This window comes from Thalassophryne amazonica, chromosome 8 (assembly GCF_902500255.1).
Source record: "Thalassophryne amazonica chromosome 8, fThaAma1.1, whole genome shotgun sequence".
NCBI lineage: Eukaryota > Metazoa > Chordata > Actinopteri > Batrachoidiformes > Batrachoididae > Thalassophryne > Thalassophryne amazonica.
The window spans coordinates 17,429,037-17,447,226 of record NC_047110.1 but is presented as its reverse complement, the minus strand read 5'-3'; the positions used below and the strand labels follow the sequence as shown (position 1 = coordinate 17,447,226).

Here is an 18,190-nt window from a genome sequence, read left to right as displayed (position 1 = left end):
GTACTAACCAGATCCTGCACTGCTTAGCTTCTGAGATCTGATGGGAGCAAACTGGATGCTTAAGTTCTGAAGAAATACAGCCCGATTTTTTTACAAATTGAAGAACACAGAAAAGACACAATGTATTTTTTTTAAGTAATAAGTGGTCACCGTGGTTTATTTATGTGACAGTGGGCTGAAAGGTTGTGCCTCCTATGTGGAAATTTCAATAACAAGCATGAAACTCACATCAATTACATATCTGCTTAAAGCTCGGAACACTTCCTATCAGGGAGTATCATTACTTTTCCATGCAGTCACCCTCTCTTTCCACAAATTTACTCAAACACCGGACAAGACTTGCATTAAGTCAGTGAAGAAATTGGGTGTCTTGGATCTGAATCAGCGATGCACAGCTGCTTGAATATGCGAAGAGAAGAAAAAACTAAACAGTGGAGAAGAGGTAGAAAAAGACCAAAAACAGACGTATTGTGCAAAATCTGCCACCATAAATTCCAAGAAATTACAATCCCAATTCCAATGAAGTTGGGACGTTGTGTAAAATGTAAATAAAAACAGAATACAATGATTTGCAAATCCTCTTCAACCTATATTCAATTGAATACATTACAAAGACAAGATATTTAATAAAAAAGAAAAATAACTGGTGCAACACAGGAATACGTGCCAGAAAATTTAATAAGGTGCTGAAAGCAAAAAATGTTCAACGAGACTAACATTTCGATGTGAGAGTCACATCTTCCTCAGAGTCCTGGCACCTGTTCTGGCACTTATTCCTGTGTTGCACCAGTTATTTTTCTTTTTTACTAATTAGTCCTACTTGGTTGCACCAGACTTGTTTGTGCTATACAGAAGCGCGGTGAACTCTGTGTTTTTGCTCTACAAGATATTTAATGTTCAAACTGATAAACTTTATTGTTTTTGTGCAAATATTTGCTCATTTTGAAATGGATGCCTGCAACATGTTTCAAAAAAGCTGGGACAGTGGTATGTTTACCACTGTGTTACATCACCTTTCCTTCTAACAACACTCAATAAGCGTTTTGGAACTGAGGACACTAGTTGTTGAAGCTTTGTAAGTAGAATTCTTTCCCATTCTTGCTTGATGTACGACTTCAGTTGTTCAACAGTCCAGGGTCACCGTTGTCGTATTTTGCGCTTCATAATGCGCCACACATTTTCAATGGGTGACAGGTCTGGACTGCAAGCAGGCCAGTCCAGTACCCGCACTCTTTTACTACGAAGCTATGCCGTTGTAACACATGCAGAATGTGGCTTGGCATTGTCTTGCTGAAATAAGCAGGGACGTCCCTGAAAAAGATGTTGCTTGGATGGCAGCATGTGTTGCTCCAAAACCTGGATGTACCTTTCAGCATTGATGTGCCATCACAGATCCTGGCTTTTGAACTTTGCGCTGGTAAGAATCTGGATGGTCTTTTTCCTCTTTCGTCCAGAGGACAAGACATCCATGATTTCCAAAAACAATTTGAAATGTGGACTCATCAGACCACAGCGCACTTTTCCACTTTGTCTGTCCATTTCAAAAGAGCTCGGGCCCAGAGAAGGCGGCGGCGTTTCTGGATGTTGTTGATGTATGGCTTTTGCTTTGCATGGTAGAGTTTTAAGTTGCACTTGTAGATGTAGCGACGAAGTGTGTTCACTGACAATGGTTTTCTGAAGTGTTCCTGAGCCCACACAGTAAGATCCTTTCACAATGATTTTTAATGCAGTGCCGCCTGAGGGATCGAAGGTCATGGGCATTCAATGTTGGTTTTCGGCCTTGCCGCTTACGTGTAGAAAGTTCTCCAGATTCTCTGAATCTTCTGATTATATTATGGACTGTAGATGATGGAATCCCTAAATTCTTTGCAATTGAACATTGAGAAACACTGTTCTTAAACTGTTGGACTATTTTTTTCACGCAGTTGTTCACAAAGTGGTGATCCTCGCCCCATCTTTGCTTGTGAACGGCTGAGCATTTGGGGATGCTCCTTTCATACCCAATCATGACACTTACCTGTTCCCAAACAGGTGTTCTTTAAGCATTCATCAACTTTCCCAATCATGTGTTGCCCTGTCCCAGCTTTTATGAAGGGTATTGTAGGCATCCATTTCAAAATGAGCAATATTTGCACAAAAATAGTAAAGTTTATCAGTTTGAACATCTTGTCTTTGTGGTGTATTCAACTGAATATGGGTTGAAGAGAAACACCCCAACCCCCAGCTGACCCCCAGTTCAGTCAGAACAGTCACATAATTCCATAAAGAACAGTGGTGAACAGTGACCAATGTAAGTTCAGTTTGGCAACACCTGACCTCTCAAGCTCCATCAGGTTGGATGGGGAGTGTCGGTGCACAGCCATTTTCAGATCTCTACAGGGATGTTCAATTGGATTCATGTTTGGGCTCTGGCTGGGCCACTCAAGGACATTCACAGAGTTGTCCTGAAGCCACTCTTTTGATATCTTGGCTGTGTGCTTAGGGTCACTGTCCTGATTAAAGATGAACTGTCGCCCCAGTCTGAGGTCAAGAGCGCTCTGGAGCAGGTTTTCATCCAGGATGTCTCTGTACATTGCTGCATTCATCTTTCCTTCAATCCTGAGTAGTCTCCCAGTTCCTGCCACTGAAAAACAGCCCCACAGCATAATGCTGCCACCACCACGCTTCACTGTAGGGATGGTGCCTGGTTTCCGCCAAACATGATGTCTGACATTCACATCAAAGAGTTCAATCTTTGTCTCATCACATCAGAGAATTTTGTTTCTCATGGTCAGAGTCCTTCAGGTTCTTTTTGGCAAACTCCAGGTGAGCTGCCACGTGCCTTATACAAAGGAGTGGCTTCCATCTGGCCACTCTACCACACAGGCCTGATTGATGGATTGCTGCAGAGATGGTTGTCCTTCTGGAAGGTTCTCCTCTCTTCACTTGGTCACCTCTCTGACTAAGACCCTTGTCCCCCGATCTTTTGACGGGCAGCCAGCTCTAAGAAGAGTCCTGGTGGATCTGAACTTCTTCCGTTATGGTTGATGGAGGCCACTGTCCTCACTGGGACCTTCAAAGCAGCAGAAATGTTTCTGTACCCTTCCCTAGATTTGTGCTTCGAGACAGTCCTGTCTCGGAGGTCTACAGATAATTCCTTTGAACTCATGCTTGGTTTGTGCTCTGACATGCACCGTCAACTGTGGGACCTTGCATGTAGACAGGTGTGTGTCTTTCCAAATCATGTCCCATCAATTGAATTTATCCCAGGTGGACTCTAATTAAGCTGTAGAAACATCTCAAGGATGATCAGTCGAAACAGAATGCACCTGAGCTCAATTTTGAGCTTTATGGCAAAGGCTGCGAATACTTATGTACATGTGATTTCTTAGTTTTTTGTATTTTTAATAAATTTGCAAAAATCAAAAAAAAAAAAAAACCTTTTTCACATTGTCATTATAGGGTATTGTGTGTATAATTTTGAGGAAAAAAAAAAATACTAATTTCATCCATTTTGAAATAAGGGTGTAACATAATAAAATGTGGAAAAAGTGAAGTGCTGTGAATACTTTCCAGATGGACTGCACATCAATATTACACTTATTTTTGTACAGGCAAAACTTGGTTCTTCCTCGGCAAAATAAAAACTTCTTAAAAAGGCTCAGTTTTTTTTACAGAGCTTCAGAATGGAGTGTTTCACCTAATAACGTTAAGGATTTAACCTGTACACTTTTTGGACATCCACATGAATGATTAGATGAGTATTTTTTGTTTGTGTCTTGTGTTAGTGTATTGATGATAGTATTGTTTGTTTTTCTATCCTTGCCATGAATTTACTTATGCTTTTTTTTTGGGGGGGGGGGGGGGGGGGGTTGTTTATTGTGGCTAGATTTTATGTGTGAGTGAGGACTCCAGGATGATTAGCCATCACTTGGGCAGAAGCTAATGCGGATCTCAATATATAAACAAATAAAATCTTTCTACCTCCAAAGTAATAGTGTGTTAATCATGGTGACTTGGGATCACCACACTTAACATACATATGAGGGAGCAACTGAGAAAGTTTCAGCCTAACCCAGAAACTCAAACAGTTATTGCGCTCACAAGATTTTTACAAAGTGTGCACCAGTGCTCTTGACTTTTGACCATAAAAATCAATAGTGTATGGTGATGGTGATGCCAAATCACCATGCTACATGCATACCAAGTTTGGTGACAATCAGGAAAGAAGTTTATTGTGCTCATGAGGTTTTTTACAAAGTACACTCCAACAACCTTGATCTTTGATCCCGAATCAACAGGCTTCTTGGGATCACTACACGTAAGACATTTGGTGACAATCAGGCCAGGAAAACTGAACTTGCTCACAAGTGAAAAGTCACATGACTGACTGATTGACTGACTCACTTAAAGACATCTAACCCACCGGCTACATCACACAAAAAACACCTACGTTTAAGCTCAATTTATGTAACTCCTTATCCGCAAATCTGTAGCCATGTAGAGCCCTCTGCGTCATTGCGAACCCCCTCAGAGCCCCTTTCCATAGCCTAATACGCACCTCAAAAAAATTGTAAGAAGACGGAAACCACACGGGCTGTGATTGGTCCGCTAACTACATCATTTCTGGACTCTCACTTATCTGATTTTAAAATCAACAACTTTATGGGATAGTAGGCCAGTCTTCATGAAAAGTATTGTGCCCCCTACTGCTCTGGCAGTGAGCTGCAATGCGACACCCACCAACCTGGACGGAGAACTTTGAAAGGTTCACAACTAAGTTGAATTGATTGCGTGACCACAAAGGTACAGAGCAGTAGAAGCATAAAAAGGCCTTTACTGAAATAAAAACTTCAACTATGTAGAGTTTAAGGATTTCTGTCACTCACATCAATATGTAGTAATAAATGACCCCACAAAACATGACATATCTTGTGTTCACACTGTCTGGAATGAAACAGAAGTCAAAGTAAATGTAACAATCACTTTTTTTAAAATTTACATTTTCCATGTTCTCCCAACTTTTTCTGATTTTGGGTTGTAAAACTGAAAAGCATGAAGACTCAAAAACAAATGTGCTGGAAGACATTTCAATGGACGGACATCAACAGGTACTTGCACACACTGACTCTGAGCAAAGTCTGTACAATATAATCATGGCCACAGATGACTGACCTTCCTCCTCGTTGCTTGTCCAAAAACGATACAGTCATCACTGTCAGACTGCATTGATTCTCTCCGACCTTCCATGACTTCTGAAACTTCTTTAACATCTGGTTGGATCCAAACAGAAAATAAGGAGAAAAGATGTAAATGTGCGATTAATCAAAGGCTCAATAGTTTGATTCCTGATTCTTGATAAAGTTAAACACAGATATTCACTCGACCTGGAGGAGCTCTGACTGTGTGAAGAAGTAGGTGACTGACATTTTAATGGATCTCTTCACCTGCTGCATGTCGGTTTTTCATATAAACAATGCACATTGCATCAACCTGGACTTACCCGGATGCCCAACACGGAATCAAGGGCTTTCACAGCATTAGCTGATAGCACATTTTTCATGATATGTGCAGATAGTTACGGCACAGACACGGACACTTTTTCTGCTCCTTATTTGGTTGGACAGCTCCTGTCTGTCTGTCTGGAGCTTGAAGTCCCACAGAAGCTCCAGTCCATATTTTGCACAAATGTTCCTGTACACTATTTCCAATACTTGGCTGTGCCTCTCACTGCATGCTGTCCCAGCTAGCATCTTGCACCCTGGCCCCCTGTGCTGGACTGTCACAGGGGCATCTTTGCATAGCGGTCATCTTGTGCTGCTGTCATCAGACTACTGAAATCCTGGTGCTCAGGGATTGTTCTTGTCCTGACATAATCAGAGGTTCTGAGGTGTGCTTAAGACCAGGCTTTGCTAGCCATTGGTATGATTTCTTGATGTCAGCCACCCCATCTATCTGCTGGTGATACATCTGATAGAGGGGTCTGGTCTTCCATAATGTCTCCTCTTCCTCTTCACCACTCTCTGTCTTCCAGCGTCAGAGGTACAACTACTCATTTTGTGATTTGTACCTGGGGACCAGCTTCTTGGCATAATCTTGGATGCTATTTGACTACTCTGATATTTGTTTGTTAAGATGGTAGTCAAGTTGTCATTTTGAAAGTAGGATATCTGTTGTGTGGGCCGCCAGAAGAGGAGGTACTGCTGGCCCACCACCAGAGGGCGCCCTGCCTGAAGTGCGGGCTTCAGGCACGAGAGGGCGCTGCCGCCTCAGGAACAAGCCGTGGTGACAGCTGTCATCCATCATCCGTGACAGCTGTCACTAATCATCACATCTGGTATAAAAGCAGGAAGACACCTCCACCAAACTACCGAGATATCATCTTCATCTGGAAGTAATATCCTCAGCCATTTGTGATTGCAATATTTGTTATTGTGAGTGTTTGCAGGAGTACCGGTCCGATTAGTGGAGGCTGTGCAAGACGGCGCTCTTTTTCTTCTGAGGGACCGCTGCAAAGTGTTGAGAGAGAGGTGGAGGTGGAATTCCCACCAGGATTGTTACTGGGTGTTCACACACCCACCCTTTGACTGTCTTTTGCTTTCTGCAGCAGTACCAGATCCGACACGCCGGGAAGGGTGGCCACCTGGGGATTCCGGGACTTGGCGGCTCCAGTATTCCTCGGGTTCGGTGGTGGTGGAAATCGTGTGGTTCCGGTTCATTTCCAGACGGGCGTCTCCTATCGTCGAGCCTGCCCACACGACACCTTTATTAATTGACTGTTGCACATTCTGAATCTGCTGTGTTTGGTTGTGCATTCACAACAGTAAAGTGTTATAATTTTGACTCCTTCCATTGTCTTCATTTACGCCCCCTGTTGTGGGTCCGTGTCACTACACTTTCCCAACAGGATATCTCGGCCAGCGTCATGGACTCCGAGGGGCATCACCAGGCTGTTGAACAACCAATGGGAGAGCAGGGAGCGCAGGCATCTGCAGGAGGCGTGATTGGTGAGCTACAGCATATTCTCACCGCCTTTATGGCTCGCATGGATCAAATAGCCGAGCAAAACATCCTCCTGAACCGCAGGGTGGAGGCTCTCTCCGCGCAAGTGGCGGCGAGCGCTCAGGGCGCTGCTGCAGCTCCTCCTCCTGTCGATCCTGTGCTAGATGTTAATGTTCCAGTGGTGGTTCAACAACCCCTCCCACCATCCCCTGAAGCATACATAAGCCCTCCTGAGCCGTACGGAGGTTGTGTGGAGACGTGCGCGGACTTTCTTATGCAGTGTTCACTTGTCTTCGCACAACGTCCCATCATGTACGCGTCAGACGCAAGCAAAATAGCTTATGTGATTACTCTGCTTCGGGGAGAGGCACGCGCTTGGGCTACGGCGCTTTGGGAGCAAAATTCACGGCTCCTTCACACATACACTGGGTTTGTGAGGGAGTTCAGAACTGTGTTTGATCACCCTAACAGGGGAGAGACCGCTTCAACTGTGCTGCTGTCGATGAGACAGGGGCGCCGAAGCGCAGCTGCTTATGCAGTCGACTTCCGCATCGCGGCTGCGAGGTCCGGCTGGAATAACGCTGCGCTCCGCGCCACCTTTGTAATCAGACTGTCGTCAGTCCTAAAGGAGCACCTAGTGGCCAAGGATAAACCGCGGGAATTAGATGGGCTTATTGATCTCGTTATACGGTTAGACAATCGGTTGGAGGAACGCCGTCAGGAACGAGACGAAGGGCGTGGCCGGGAGCGCACCGTCCCTCTTCCTTCCGGGTCCGAGAAAGGTCCGCCCTTCCCACGCTCCCTGGCCTCTACGTCCCGTGGGACGACAGCTCCCCCTGCTGACAAAGCTATGGACACGAGCAGGGCCTCATTTAGACCACCTAATAGACAGAGGAGGTTCCACGCGGGGCGTGTTTTGTTTGCGGCTCAATGGAGCATCAATTGAGAGGACTGCCCCGAACGGTTTAAACAATAAACGCCCGCCCCTAGAAACTGGGCTTAGGGTGGGCCAAGAAATTCACATGGGACACACACATATTGCCGCACGACTCCCAGTTACAATCCTTAGTGGGGATTTAACCCTTCAGGCCCCAGCACTGGTAGACACAGGGTCAGAAGGGAATCTGTTGGACAGCAGATGGGCCAGGGAGGTAGGGCTCCCTCTGTGGCGCTACCTACACCACTGCAGTGTGCGAGCACTAGATGGCACCCTACTCCCTTTAATCACACACAAGACACCACCAGTAACTCTGGTAGTGTCAGGAATCATAGGGAGGAGATTGAGTTTTCGTGACTCCGTCTACCTCCCGTGTGATTCTGGGGTTCCCCTGATGATGAAACACAATCCCCGGATTGATGGCCGTCCGGGGTGGTGGTACAGTGGAGCGAAACCTGCCATCGGAGGTGTTGGGATCCTCGGTTCCTCCCTGTTTCCCAGGCTAAGGAGCAGGTCCAAGTTCCCCCCCCAATCTGTCGGCGGTGCTGGTTGAGTACCACGATCTTGCTGACGTTTTTAGCAAGGATCGGGCACTCACTCTTCCCCCGCACCGTCCGTATGATTGTGCCATCGATTTGTTGCCAGGCGTGGAGTTCCCGTCCAGCAGGCTGTACAACCTCTCCCGACCTGAGCGCGAATCAATGGAGACCTACATCCGGACTCCTTAGCTCCGGGCTGATCCGTAACTCCACCTCTCCGATGGAGCAGGTTTCTTTTTTGGGGCAAAAAGATGGCAGTCTTCGTCCATGCATTGATTATCAGGGGCTGAACGAGATCACGGTTCGCAACCGATACCCGTTGCCTTTGTTGGATTCAGTGTTCCCCCCCTGCATGGAGCCCAAAATCTCACACAAGTTGGATCTTAGGAACGCATACCACCCTAGTTCGGATCCGGAAGGGAGACGAATGGAAGACGGCATTTATCACCCCCGTTAGGTCATTTTGAGTACCTGGTCATGCCGTCTGGCCCTACACTAACGCCCACCGCGACGTTCCAAGCTTTGGTTAATGACGTCTTGCGGAACTTCCTGCACCGATTCGCTTCGTATATCTGGATGATATACTCATCTGTTCTCCGGAACCTGAGACCCATGTACGGCAAGTACGTCAGGTCCTGCAGCGGTTGTTGGAGAACCGGTTGTTTGTGAAGGGCGAGAAGTGTGAGTTTTCACACGCACTTCTTTGTCCTTCCTGGAGTTTATCATCTCCTCCAACTCCGTCACCCCGGATCCGGCCAAGGTCGCAGCGGTGAGAGACTGGCCCCAACCTACAAGCCGTAGGGAAAGCTGCAACAGTTCCTCGGCTTCGCTAATTTCTACAGGAGGTTCATTAAGGGTATAGTCAGATAGTTAGCCCCCTGACGGCCTGACCTCACCAAAATGTCCTTCCACCTGTCGGATCGGTGCGAAGCCGCGTTTAGGGAGTTGAAACGCCGGTTCTCGACTGCACCGGTCTTGGTGCAGCCCAATCCTGGTCGCCAGTTTGTGGTTGAAGTGGACGCCTCTGACTCAGGGATAGGAGCCGTGCTATCCTAGAGCGAGAAACCGATAAGGTTCTTCACCGTGTGCCTATTTTTCCCACAGGTGACCCCAGCAGCGGAACTATGACGGGGCAATCGAGAGCTCCTTGCGGTGAAAGAGGCTCTTGAGGAGTGGAGAACCGCTGGAGGGAGCGTCAGTGCCTTTCACGGTTTTCACTGACCACCGGAACCTGGAGTATATCAGGACCGCCAGGCGACTGAACCCCAGGCAAGCCCGCTGGTCACTGTTTTTCGGCCGTTTTGACTTCCGGATCACCTACGCCCCGGGACCAAAAACCAAAGATCGGATGCCTGTCCCGGGTGCATGACAGGAAGTCAAGACCGAGCTGTCGGATCCACGGAACCCATCCTACCGGAGTCCACTATCGTGGCTGCTCTGACCTGGGACGTGGAGAGGACCGTCCGGGAGGCCCTGGCACGGAGCCCGGATCCGGAACAGGGCCGAAGAACGACTATACGTCCCACCAGAAGCCAGAGCTGCCGTTCTGGACTTCTGTCACGGGTCCAAGCTCTCCGGCCACCCAGGGGCGTAGGACCGTGGCAGTGGTCCGGCAGCGCTTCTGGTGGGCGTCCTGGAGACTGATGTCCGGGCTTACATCCAGGCCTGCACCACCTGCGCCAGGGCAAAGGCGGACCACACAGAAGGCACAGGGACGTCTACAGCCATTCCTGTGCCTCACCGCCCCTGGTCCCACATCAGTCTGGATTTTGTCACGGGCCTCCCGCCGTCCCGGGACACACCACCATACTCACGAGTGGACCGTTTCTCCAAGGCGGCCCACTTCGTGGCCCTCCCGAAGCTCCCGTCAGCCCAGGAGACGGCGGATCTCCTTGTCCACCATGTCGTCGGCTGCATGGGATACCAACAGACATCGTTTCGGATCGCGGTCCCCAGTTCTCCTCGCAGGTGTGGAGAAGTTTCTGCTGGAACTGGGGGCCACTGTAAGCTCGTCTCGGTATCACCCGCAGACTAACGGACAGTCGAACGGGCCAACCAGGAGTTGGAGCAGGCCCTCAGGTGCACGACCTCCACACACCCGATGGTTGGAGTGAACATCTGGCCTGGATCGAGTACGCTCAAACAGCCAGGTGTCCTCTGCCACCAGCCTCTCCCCATCGAGGTGGTCGGGGTACCAACCCCCTTTTTTCCTTTGGGAGGAGAGAGGTCGGTGTGCCCTCGGTCCAGGCCCACTGGAGATGCCGTCGGGTGTGGCGCAAACACCCGTTCGGCCTTGTTGAGGGCCCGGACGAGGCTAAAGCCCATGGCACGTCGACGGTCCCCGGCCCCCACATACCAGCCCGGCAGGAGGTTGGCTTTCCACAAGGAATTCCACTCCAGGTCAAGTCCCCCAAACTAAAAGACCGATTCATTGGACCTTCCCCATCCTCAAGGTCCTCAGTCCTACCGCAGTGAGGCTCCAATCCCGGCTCACTGCAGATCCATCCGGTCTTTCATGTCTCCAGGATAAACCGCAACTAACGCCCCTCTGTGCTCCCGGTCCAGCGCCGCCTCCTGCCCGTATTACGACGGGGAGCGGCTTGGACAGTTCACGGCTCTTGGACGTCCGTCGAATGGGCCGGGGCTTTCAGATTTGGTGACTGGGAGGGGTATGGACCCGAAGAACGCTCCTGGGTGAAGAGGAGCTTCATCCGGACCCGGCCCTCCTGGCCGATTCTATCGTCGCCACCCGGAAAAGCCTGGTCGGGCGCCAGGGCGCCCGTTGAGGGGGGGGTTCCTGTTGTGGGCCGCCAGAAGAGGAGGTACTGCTGGCCCACCACCAGGGGCGCCCTGCCTGAAGTGCGGGCTTCAGGCACGAGAGGGCGCTGCCGCCTCAGGAACAGCTGTCATCCATCATCCGTGACAGCTGTCACTAATCATCACATGGTATAAAAGCAGGAAGACACCTCCACCAACTGCCGAGATATCATCTTCATCTGGAAGTAATATCCTCAGCCATTTGTGATTGCAATATTTGTTATGTGAGTGTTTGCAGGAGTACCATCCGATAGTGGAGGCTGTGCAAGACGGCGCTCTTTTCTTCTGAGGACCGCTGCAAAGTGTTGAGAGAGAGGTGGAGGTGGAATTCCACCAGGATTGTTACTGGGGTTCACACACCCACCCTTTGACTGTCTTTGCTTTCTGCCAGCAGTACCTCCGACACGCCGGGAAGGTGGCCACTGGGATCCGGGACTGGCGGCTCCAGTATTCCTTGGGTTCGGTGGTGGTGGAAATCGTGTGGTTCCGGTTCGTTTCCAGAGGGCGTCTCCTACGTCGAGGCCTGCCCACACGACACCTTTTATTAATTGACTGTTGCACATTCTGAATCTGCGTGTTGGTTGTGTCATTCACAACAGTAAAGTGTTATAATTTGACTCCTTCCATTGTCCGTCATTTACGCCCCCTGTTGGGGTCCGTGTCACTACACTTTCCCAACAATATCCATTTGTTTTTTAAAGATAGAGACTCAATAAAGGCCAGCTACATTTTGTCAGCACATTCTTGTAGGCCTACTTTATACATTTTAATTTATCAGAAAAATGCAGAAAATAGCTATAATATTCTTATCTTGACTGTCTGACATCCCTGTCACTAACAGCAGTGGAGATGATGTCACATTGGCCAAAGAACACAACACAAAATGGCAAAGACCTCAGCAGTTTGGAATTATTCAAATTAAGTGAGGAGTTTTAAACATGACAATGCAAATATATATATATATATAAACAAAAAGAAAATTCCATTAGCCACTTTCAAAAAGAAAAAAAGGAGTATTTAATGAGAAATTACAATTAAAATTACATAAACTGCTTTTTTGTTGCTTTTTTAAAACAAAAGTACAAGTCTATTTATCCATATTTTCTTACCTAGAATAAGTTCTTCAGAAATTTCTGAATTGTCAGAGGATGACTGAGAACTTGCTGTAACAAATCTGCCCTTCAGAGAACTGAGACTGCTCGTCACATCATCTTCATCTGTGATATTCTGAGGTGTCAGAGATACCCTGAGACCAGCTGAAAATTTACAGTATAACCAAAGTCAGTCCGAATCACAACTGAAATCATTCAACACTGCAAAAATGATGATTACAATGTTGACAGCTGATGAGGTTTCGGGTAAAAACTATTCTTGTTCTGGGATGTGATATATAGAATTTGCTGCATTACTGTTGACATTACATGTGGTGACACAAACAAACAGAGTAGTCGAAAGGATAACAACAACTGCATTACATACTGCATTGTCAGAATCAATTTTTAATGCCTTTAAGACATTAACTAAAATAACAAGGAGGCAACAATTTCACCTGATGGTTTGCAGTTGTGAGATCTCCAAAAGTGACTTTTTTGGCAGCTGGTCGCTCTTTTACCTTGGTCTTCTGGCTGAGCTTTGGAAGTGAGCTGATGACAAGAAGGCATTTGGATAAAAAGAACAGAGAGAATACCAACGTGAAGCTGATACGCAATAAATCATAATACATTTATCAGAGTGTTCATTTAAAGCAAATCTGTGGTGTTTTTATATTAACAGTTACTACTGATAAATACTCTGCTTTCATATTACGTCGTAAGTGACCACAAGCAGATTTTCCCATTCATTCATGGTTTGTGTGTGTAAAAACGTGCAGAAACACCATTGCATGCGCAAATTCACCTGCCTGCTGTACTACTAGTGTGCAACAAGGATTGCCTCTGTTATATGTGCAAAATATGCATACTGTCCATTTAGCATACATGCATTTTATGAAAATGCAATTTGGGGTTGTTCACCCGAGTGTGCAAAAATGGGAGGAAACATGCAAATTGGTATGTCTGCACATGCAGCATGACTTATCATGGTCAAATAAATTAGCAGGGCTGATAGCATCTGAATTTGTCTGAGTGTGAACCATGCAGCAGTAAGTAATTGAGACTGACAGACAAAAAATGCCAGTATGTACACACACTCAGTTATGTGGCAGAGTTCCTGCATAACAAAGGCATATAGCTGCAAGTGGCTGATTTAATTATTTTATGCTTACGGTCATTAACAGGTGCAAAATTCTCATTTACATACCTTTTTAAACACAGTCTGCTTTCAGCATTCAATGCCAAAAATTCAAAGACTATTCAAAAAGCAGTCTTCATCCACACCAGCTGTGAGCTCGTTGGCTCTAATGACAACTGCATGGCCTTAATCAAGTTTGCTGTTCATTAATGATCAGCTGCAGTACTGCTAACACATCATTTTAACTGGCTTCATCTCCTCACCTTAGAAGCTGGGGCAGATGAAAGTGTTTGTTTGGTTTCCTTCTCTTTCTGCAGTGTCTCTTCTACATCTTTGCTGTATTTCTTTAGCTTCTTGTCTTCATCTACATTGTACTCAATATGTTTTTGTCTCAGCATGTTCCTCTGTGGGATTCTCTTTGGACATAAATTTATGCTTTTCAGCAGAAGTGACTGAGTCAAATGGAAAAGAGTATGGAAACTTCCACTTCAATATAACTTCAACATGACCAGCGTGTTGTCCAGAGGGATCAGCCAGCTCAAACAAACCTGACGGGGACAAAAGACCCATGATTTGATGTGTTAGACAACAAGCTAAAAGATGGACAGGTTTAAGACAACTTCAGCATTACAAGAATGTTTTAAAATGCATTTCTGTCAATTTTGCAAATAATACTTGAATGTTTTTTTTTAACATGCTATATTTCTTTTGAGATTTGGCAGTGTGAACTTTGAGGAACTAAATATATTGTGATATAGTAAAAGTGAATTGTTTTCTTAAAAACACTCACCACTGATTCCATCATCCTGGGCCAGTGGCAGCAGCGGCACTCTGGACTTGCCCAGATATGTGCCCATCTGTTCTTCATTCTCATCAAACACATAGAACTGAAGGACCTCAGACTTCAAGTAGTGGTCCAGTTCTGCATCCATTAGGACAGAGAAGCACTTATGGTTGTTGAACTGAGGGTGACTGCAGTTATGAACAGTGGCAGTGGGGTAGTCTGGGAAGTCAAAGAACTTGTAGATCACATATGGGCTTGGTTGCTGGAAGCTTTTGGATTGGAGGCCTTGGCAACTTTGCACTGTGATGCTAAGTTCGTTCCAACTGATGCTGGACGGCAGGAGCCGAGTTACCCCTCCATCTTCATTCAGTGAATCGCTGATGCCGCGCTCAGCCTTTATCTTGCCTTGATACAGCTGCACAGTGTTCTTCATAGGTAACGTCATCCTCATCCAGTAATTCACTGAACCAAAAGACTGCACTTCACCAAGCATGCCTAAGAATAAAGTATGAACATTTTCATATTTAGGAACACTGCATGTGTGCATGCGTCAACTCTTGCTTTCTGACCACAGCACAGGTTACAACACAAATAGAGGTGAAGTATGCGACACTGGCAGACTGGGTGGCCTTCTTAGAGAGTCACGTCCGTAAGCTAGACCAGCTTATTAAATCTTTGGAAATAGGTGCTATGGGCACTATAGACAGATTTAATGTTGGGGCATATAGCGTACCCGTTAGCTTTACCATAGCTCCGCCGGTCACGAATGACTGTTTTTGGACTGTGGTGAGGCTGAAGAAAGCCCCAAAAGCATAGCAGTCACCTATACCAACTATGAACCGTTTTTCTGCCATTGCCAGGCCTGTTAATAAGCCTTCCATCTTACGGGCGACATCCCCCCCCATCCCAGGCCAAAACACCATGTGTTAGTGATTCCATCACCTGCAAAGTTAGGTTAGAGATGCCAGCTGCTATGAAATCTTTACCTTGGGCCAGACCATCCAACACTGCTTCTCATCTTAGGCTGCTGGCATTAGGTAAGAATAGACAAACTCAGGACCATGACACAAAATATGTTAACACTGTTACTCATGCTGGCGCCAAAGATGTTGGGATACGACAGTCTGAAGTCAAATAGATGGGCATAGAGAGCACTAATAACCTCACCATTTAGGAGGCTAACATCCTGAAATAGGTGGCTGACAAATTTTCATCGACAGCAGAGCTCTAGTTTTATCAATAACTAGCTATGGCAATAACAAGCCATGGCTGTCCGCATCAACAAGCCCTCCAAAGGAAGGTGCTGCCATCTTATCTGTGGACATAGAGAGATACTTAAAGGGAAAGTAACATCAGGACACCACAGCAGGTCATGGTGCAGGTGATTAGAGAGCCTGTAGGGCCTACTATGAATGTGGGTGAGGAATTTGATAGTTTAGTGGGGAAATATGGTCATAGCTTAAGTCTATGTGACAGGGAGGAAAATTTTCTATGCTGAGACTGTGGCCTGCATCCATCGACTAACCCAAAATATACTACCACAATTCCAATGAAGTTGGGACACTGTGTAAAATGTAAATAAAAACAGAATGAAACAATGATTTGCAAATACTCTTCAACCTATATTCAATTGAATACACCACAAAGACAAGATATTTAATGTTCAAACTGATAAACTTTGTTGTTTTTGTGCAACTATTTGCCAATTTTTGAAATGGATGCCTGCAACACGTTTAAAAAAAGCTGGGACAGTGGTATGTTTACCACTGTGTTACATCACCTTTCCTTCTAAGAACACTCAATAAGCGTTTGTGAACTGAGGACACTAATTGTTGAAGCTTTGAAGGTGGAATTCTTTCCCATTCTTGCTTGATGTAAGACTTCAGTTATTCAACAGTCCAGGGTCTCCATTGTCGTATTTTGCACTTCATAATGCGCCACACATTTTCAATGGGCAACAGGTCTGGACTGCAGGCAAGCCAGTCTAGTACCCGCACTCTTTTACTATGAAGCCATGCTGTTGTAACACATGCAGAATGTGGCTTGGCATTGTCTTGCTGAAATAAGCAGGGATGTCCCTGAAAAAGACGTTGCTTGGACGGCAGCATATGTTGCTTCAAAACCTGGATGTACCTTTCAGCATTGATGGCACCATCACAGATGTCTAAGTTGTCCATGCCATGGGCGCTAACACACCACCATACCATCACAGATGCTGGCTTTTGAACTTTGCGCTGGTAACAATCTGGATGGTCTTTTTCCTCTTTTGTCCAGAGGACACGACATCCATGATTTCCAAAAACAATTTGAAATGTGGACTCATCAGACCACAGCACACTTTTCCACTTTGCGTCTGTCCATTTAAAATGAGCTCGGGCCCAGAGAAGGCATCGGTGTTTGGATGTTGCTGATGTATGGCTTTCATTTTGCATGGCAGAGTTTTAACTTGCACTTGTAGCAATGAACTGTGGTAACTGATAATGGTTTTCTGAAGTGTTCCTGACCCCACGCAGTAAGATCCTTTACACAATGATGTCGGTTTTTAATGCAATGCCACCTGAGGGATCGAAGGTTACAGACATTCAGTGTTGGTTTTCAGCCTTGCCGCTTACGTGTAGAAAGTTCTCCCGATTCTCTGAATCTTCTAATTATATTATGGACTGTAGATGATGGAACCAAACCGAAGCTAACATTGATCTCGACGCTTTAAACCAGTGGTCTCCAAACTATTCTAGAAAGGGCCGAGAGGGTGCAGGTTTTCTTTGCAGCCACTGACTTCAGCAGGTGATTTCACTGATTAACATCACTTGGAGCAGGTGGGATGAGTTCATCAGTGAAATCACCCGCTGGAGTCAGTGGCTGCAAAGAAAACCTGCACCCTCTCGGCCCTTTTTGGAATAGTTTGGAGACCACTGCTTTAAACGAAACATACCTGGAGCCACTGCTGGAGCAGTGTATGTCTACACCCTGCTCTGCGTTCCAGGACTCGGCGCTGGGACAGAGCTCTGTAGCGCCTGAGTCCTGGAGAACCTGCAAGCAGAAGCACGCGATCTGACCCATTATGGATATCTGTGCGCACGTTGGTGGATCCACCTGCTCTGCCTGCTCGTCCAGAACAACAGAGGGATCATCTCATTCATCATCAGAATCATCACTGTCTGATTCAGACTGATGAGCGCTGCGCGCTCCGTCTTGCTCCAATTGAAAAAAACTGAAGCGCATGCTCAACATTGACACCTCATTTGTACAAAACAAAAAAACCCCAGCACCACCACACTAACCACACACGCTAAAAACTCCACAAAAATAATACACACTCCAAACACACTAAATGGTTCTCAAATACCATAACTCTAATTGCTGTCTGTATACCCGAAATGCACACAAACTCAGCATTTTTCGGGTATTGTTGCGTTCATAGATTTGCTTGCAGCTGCGTATGTTTGCTCTTAATGTATACATTCTGTTGTGTGTAGCCCTTGCCGCACTCCTACCTTCTTTTTTTTCTTTTTTGTGTTGAAGAAATGTGCTCCGTACTCAAAAGAGTAAAGCAAGCGGCACTCATGTTTCCAGATGTACAGCGGGATGCACTGCTTCCTTGTCAGGGTTGGGAACATCAGATCGCAAAGTTCAGAGTCCTTATGTGTGCCCCCCCCCCCCCAAAAAAAAGTAGAAAAATTTGGCACTTAAAGTCACAAGCAAACTTAAAACTTCCCATCTTGTTTCAGCACTGAGAGTGAGGGAGAGAGAGAGAGAGCAGGGAGAGAGGGAGAGAAAGAGAGATAGCGCTGTCTCTTTCTCTCTGCATTTTTTTAAACCCTGGTGGGTGTTTCTGATCACTGATCAAAGCTGTTCACATGCAAATGTCCGCTGCTGCTGAAAACCTTTTTTTTGCAGTGATCT

The 18,190-nt window shown here is 46.4% G+C and overlaps 1 protein-coding gene across 1 annotated transcript in view; it reads right to left on the bottom strand.

The window, feature by feature from the left end:
- The window catches only part of LOC117515481 (protein fantom-like), a 123,284-nt gene that overhangs the window by 31,767 nt on the left and 73,327 nt on the right, over positions 1-18,190 (bottom strand). Inside the window, 5 exon segments of the mRNA XM_034176047.1 lie at positions 5,155-5,234; positions 12,384-12,530; positions 12,824-12,917; positions 13,891-14,051; positions 14,294-14,782. Of these exon segments, the coding sequence (XP_034031938.1) occupies positions 5,155-5,234; positions 12,384-12,530; positions 12,824-12,917; positions 13,891-14,051; positions 14,294-14,782 (971 nt within the window).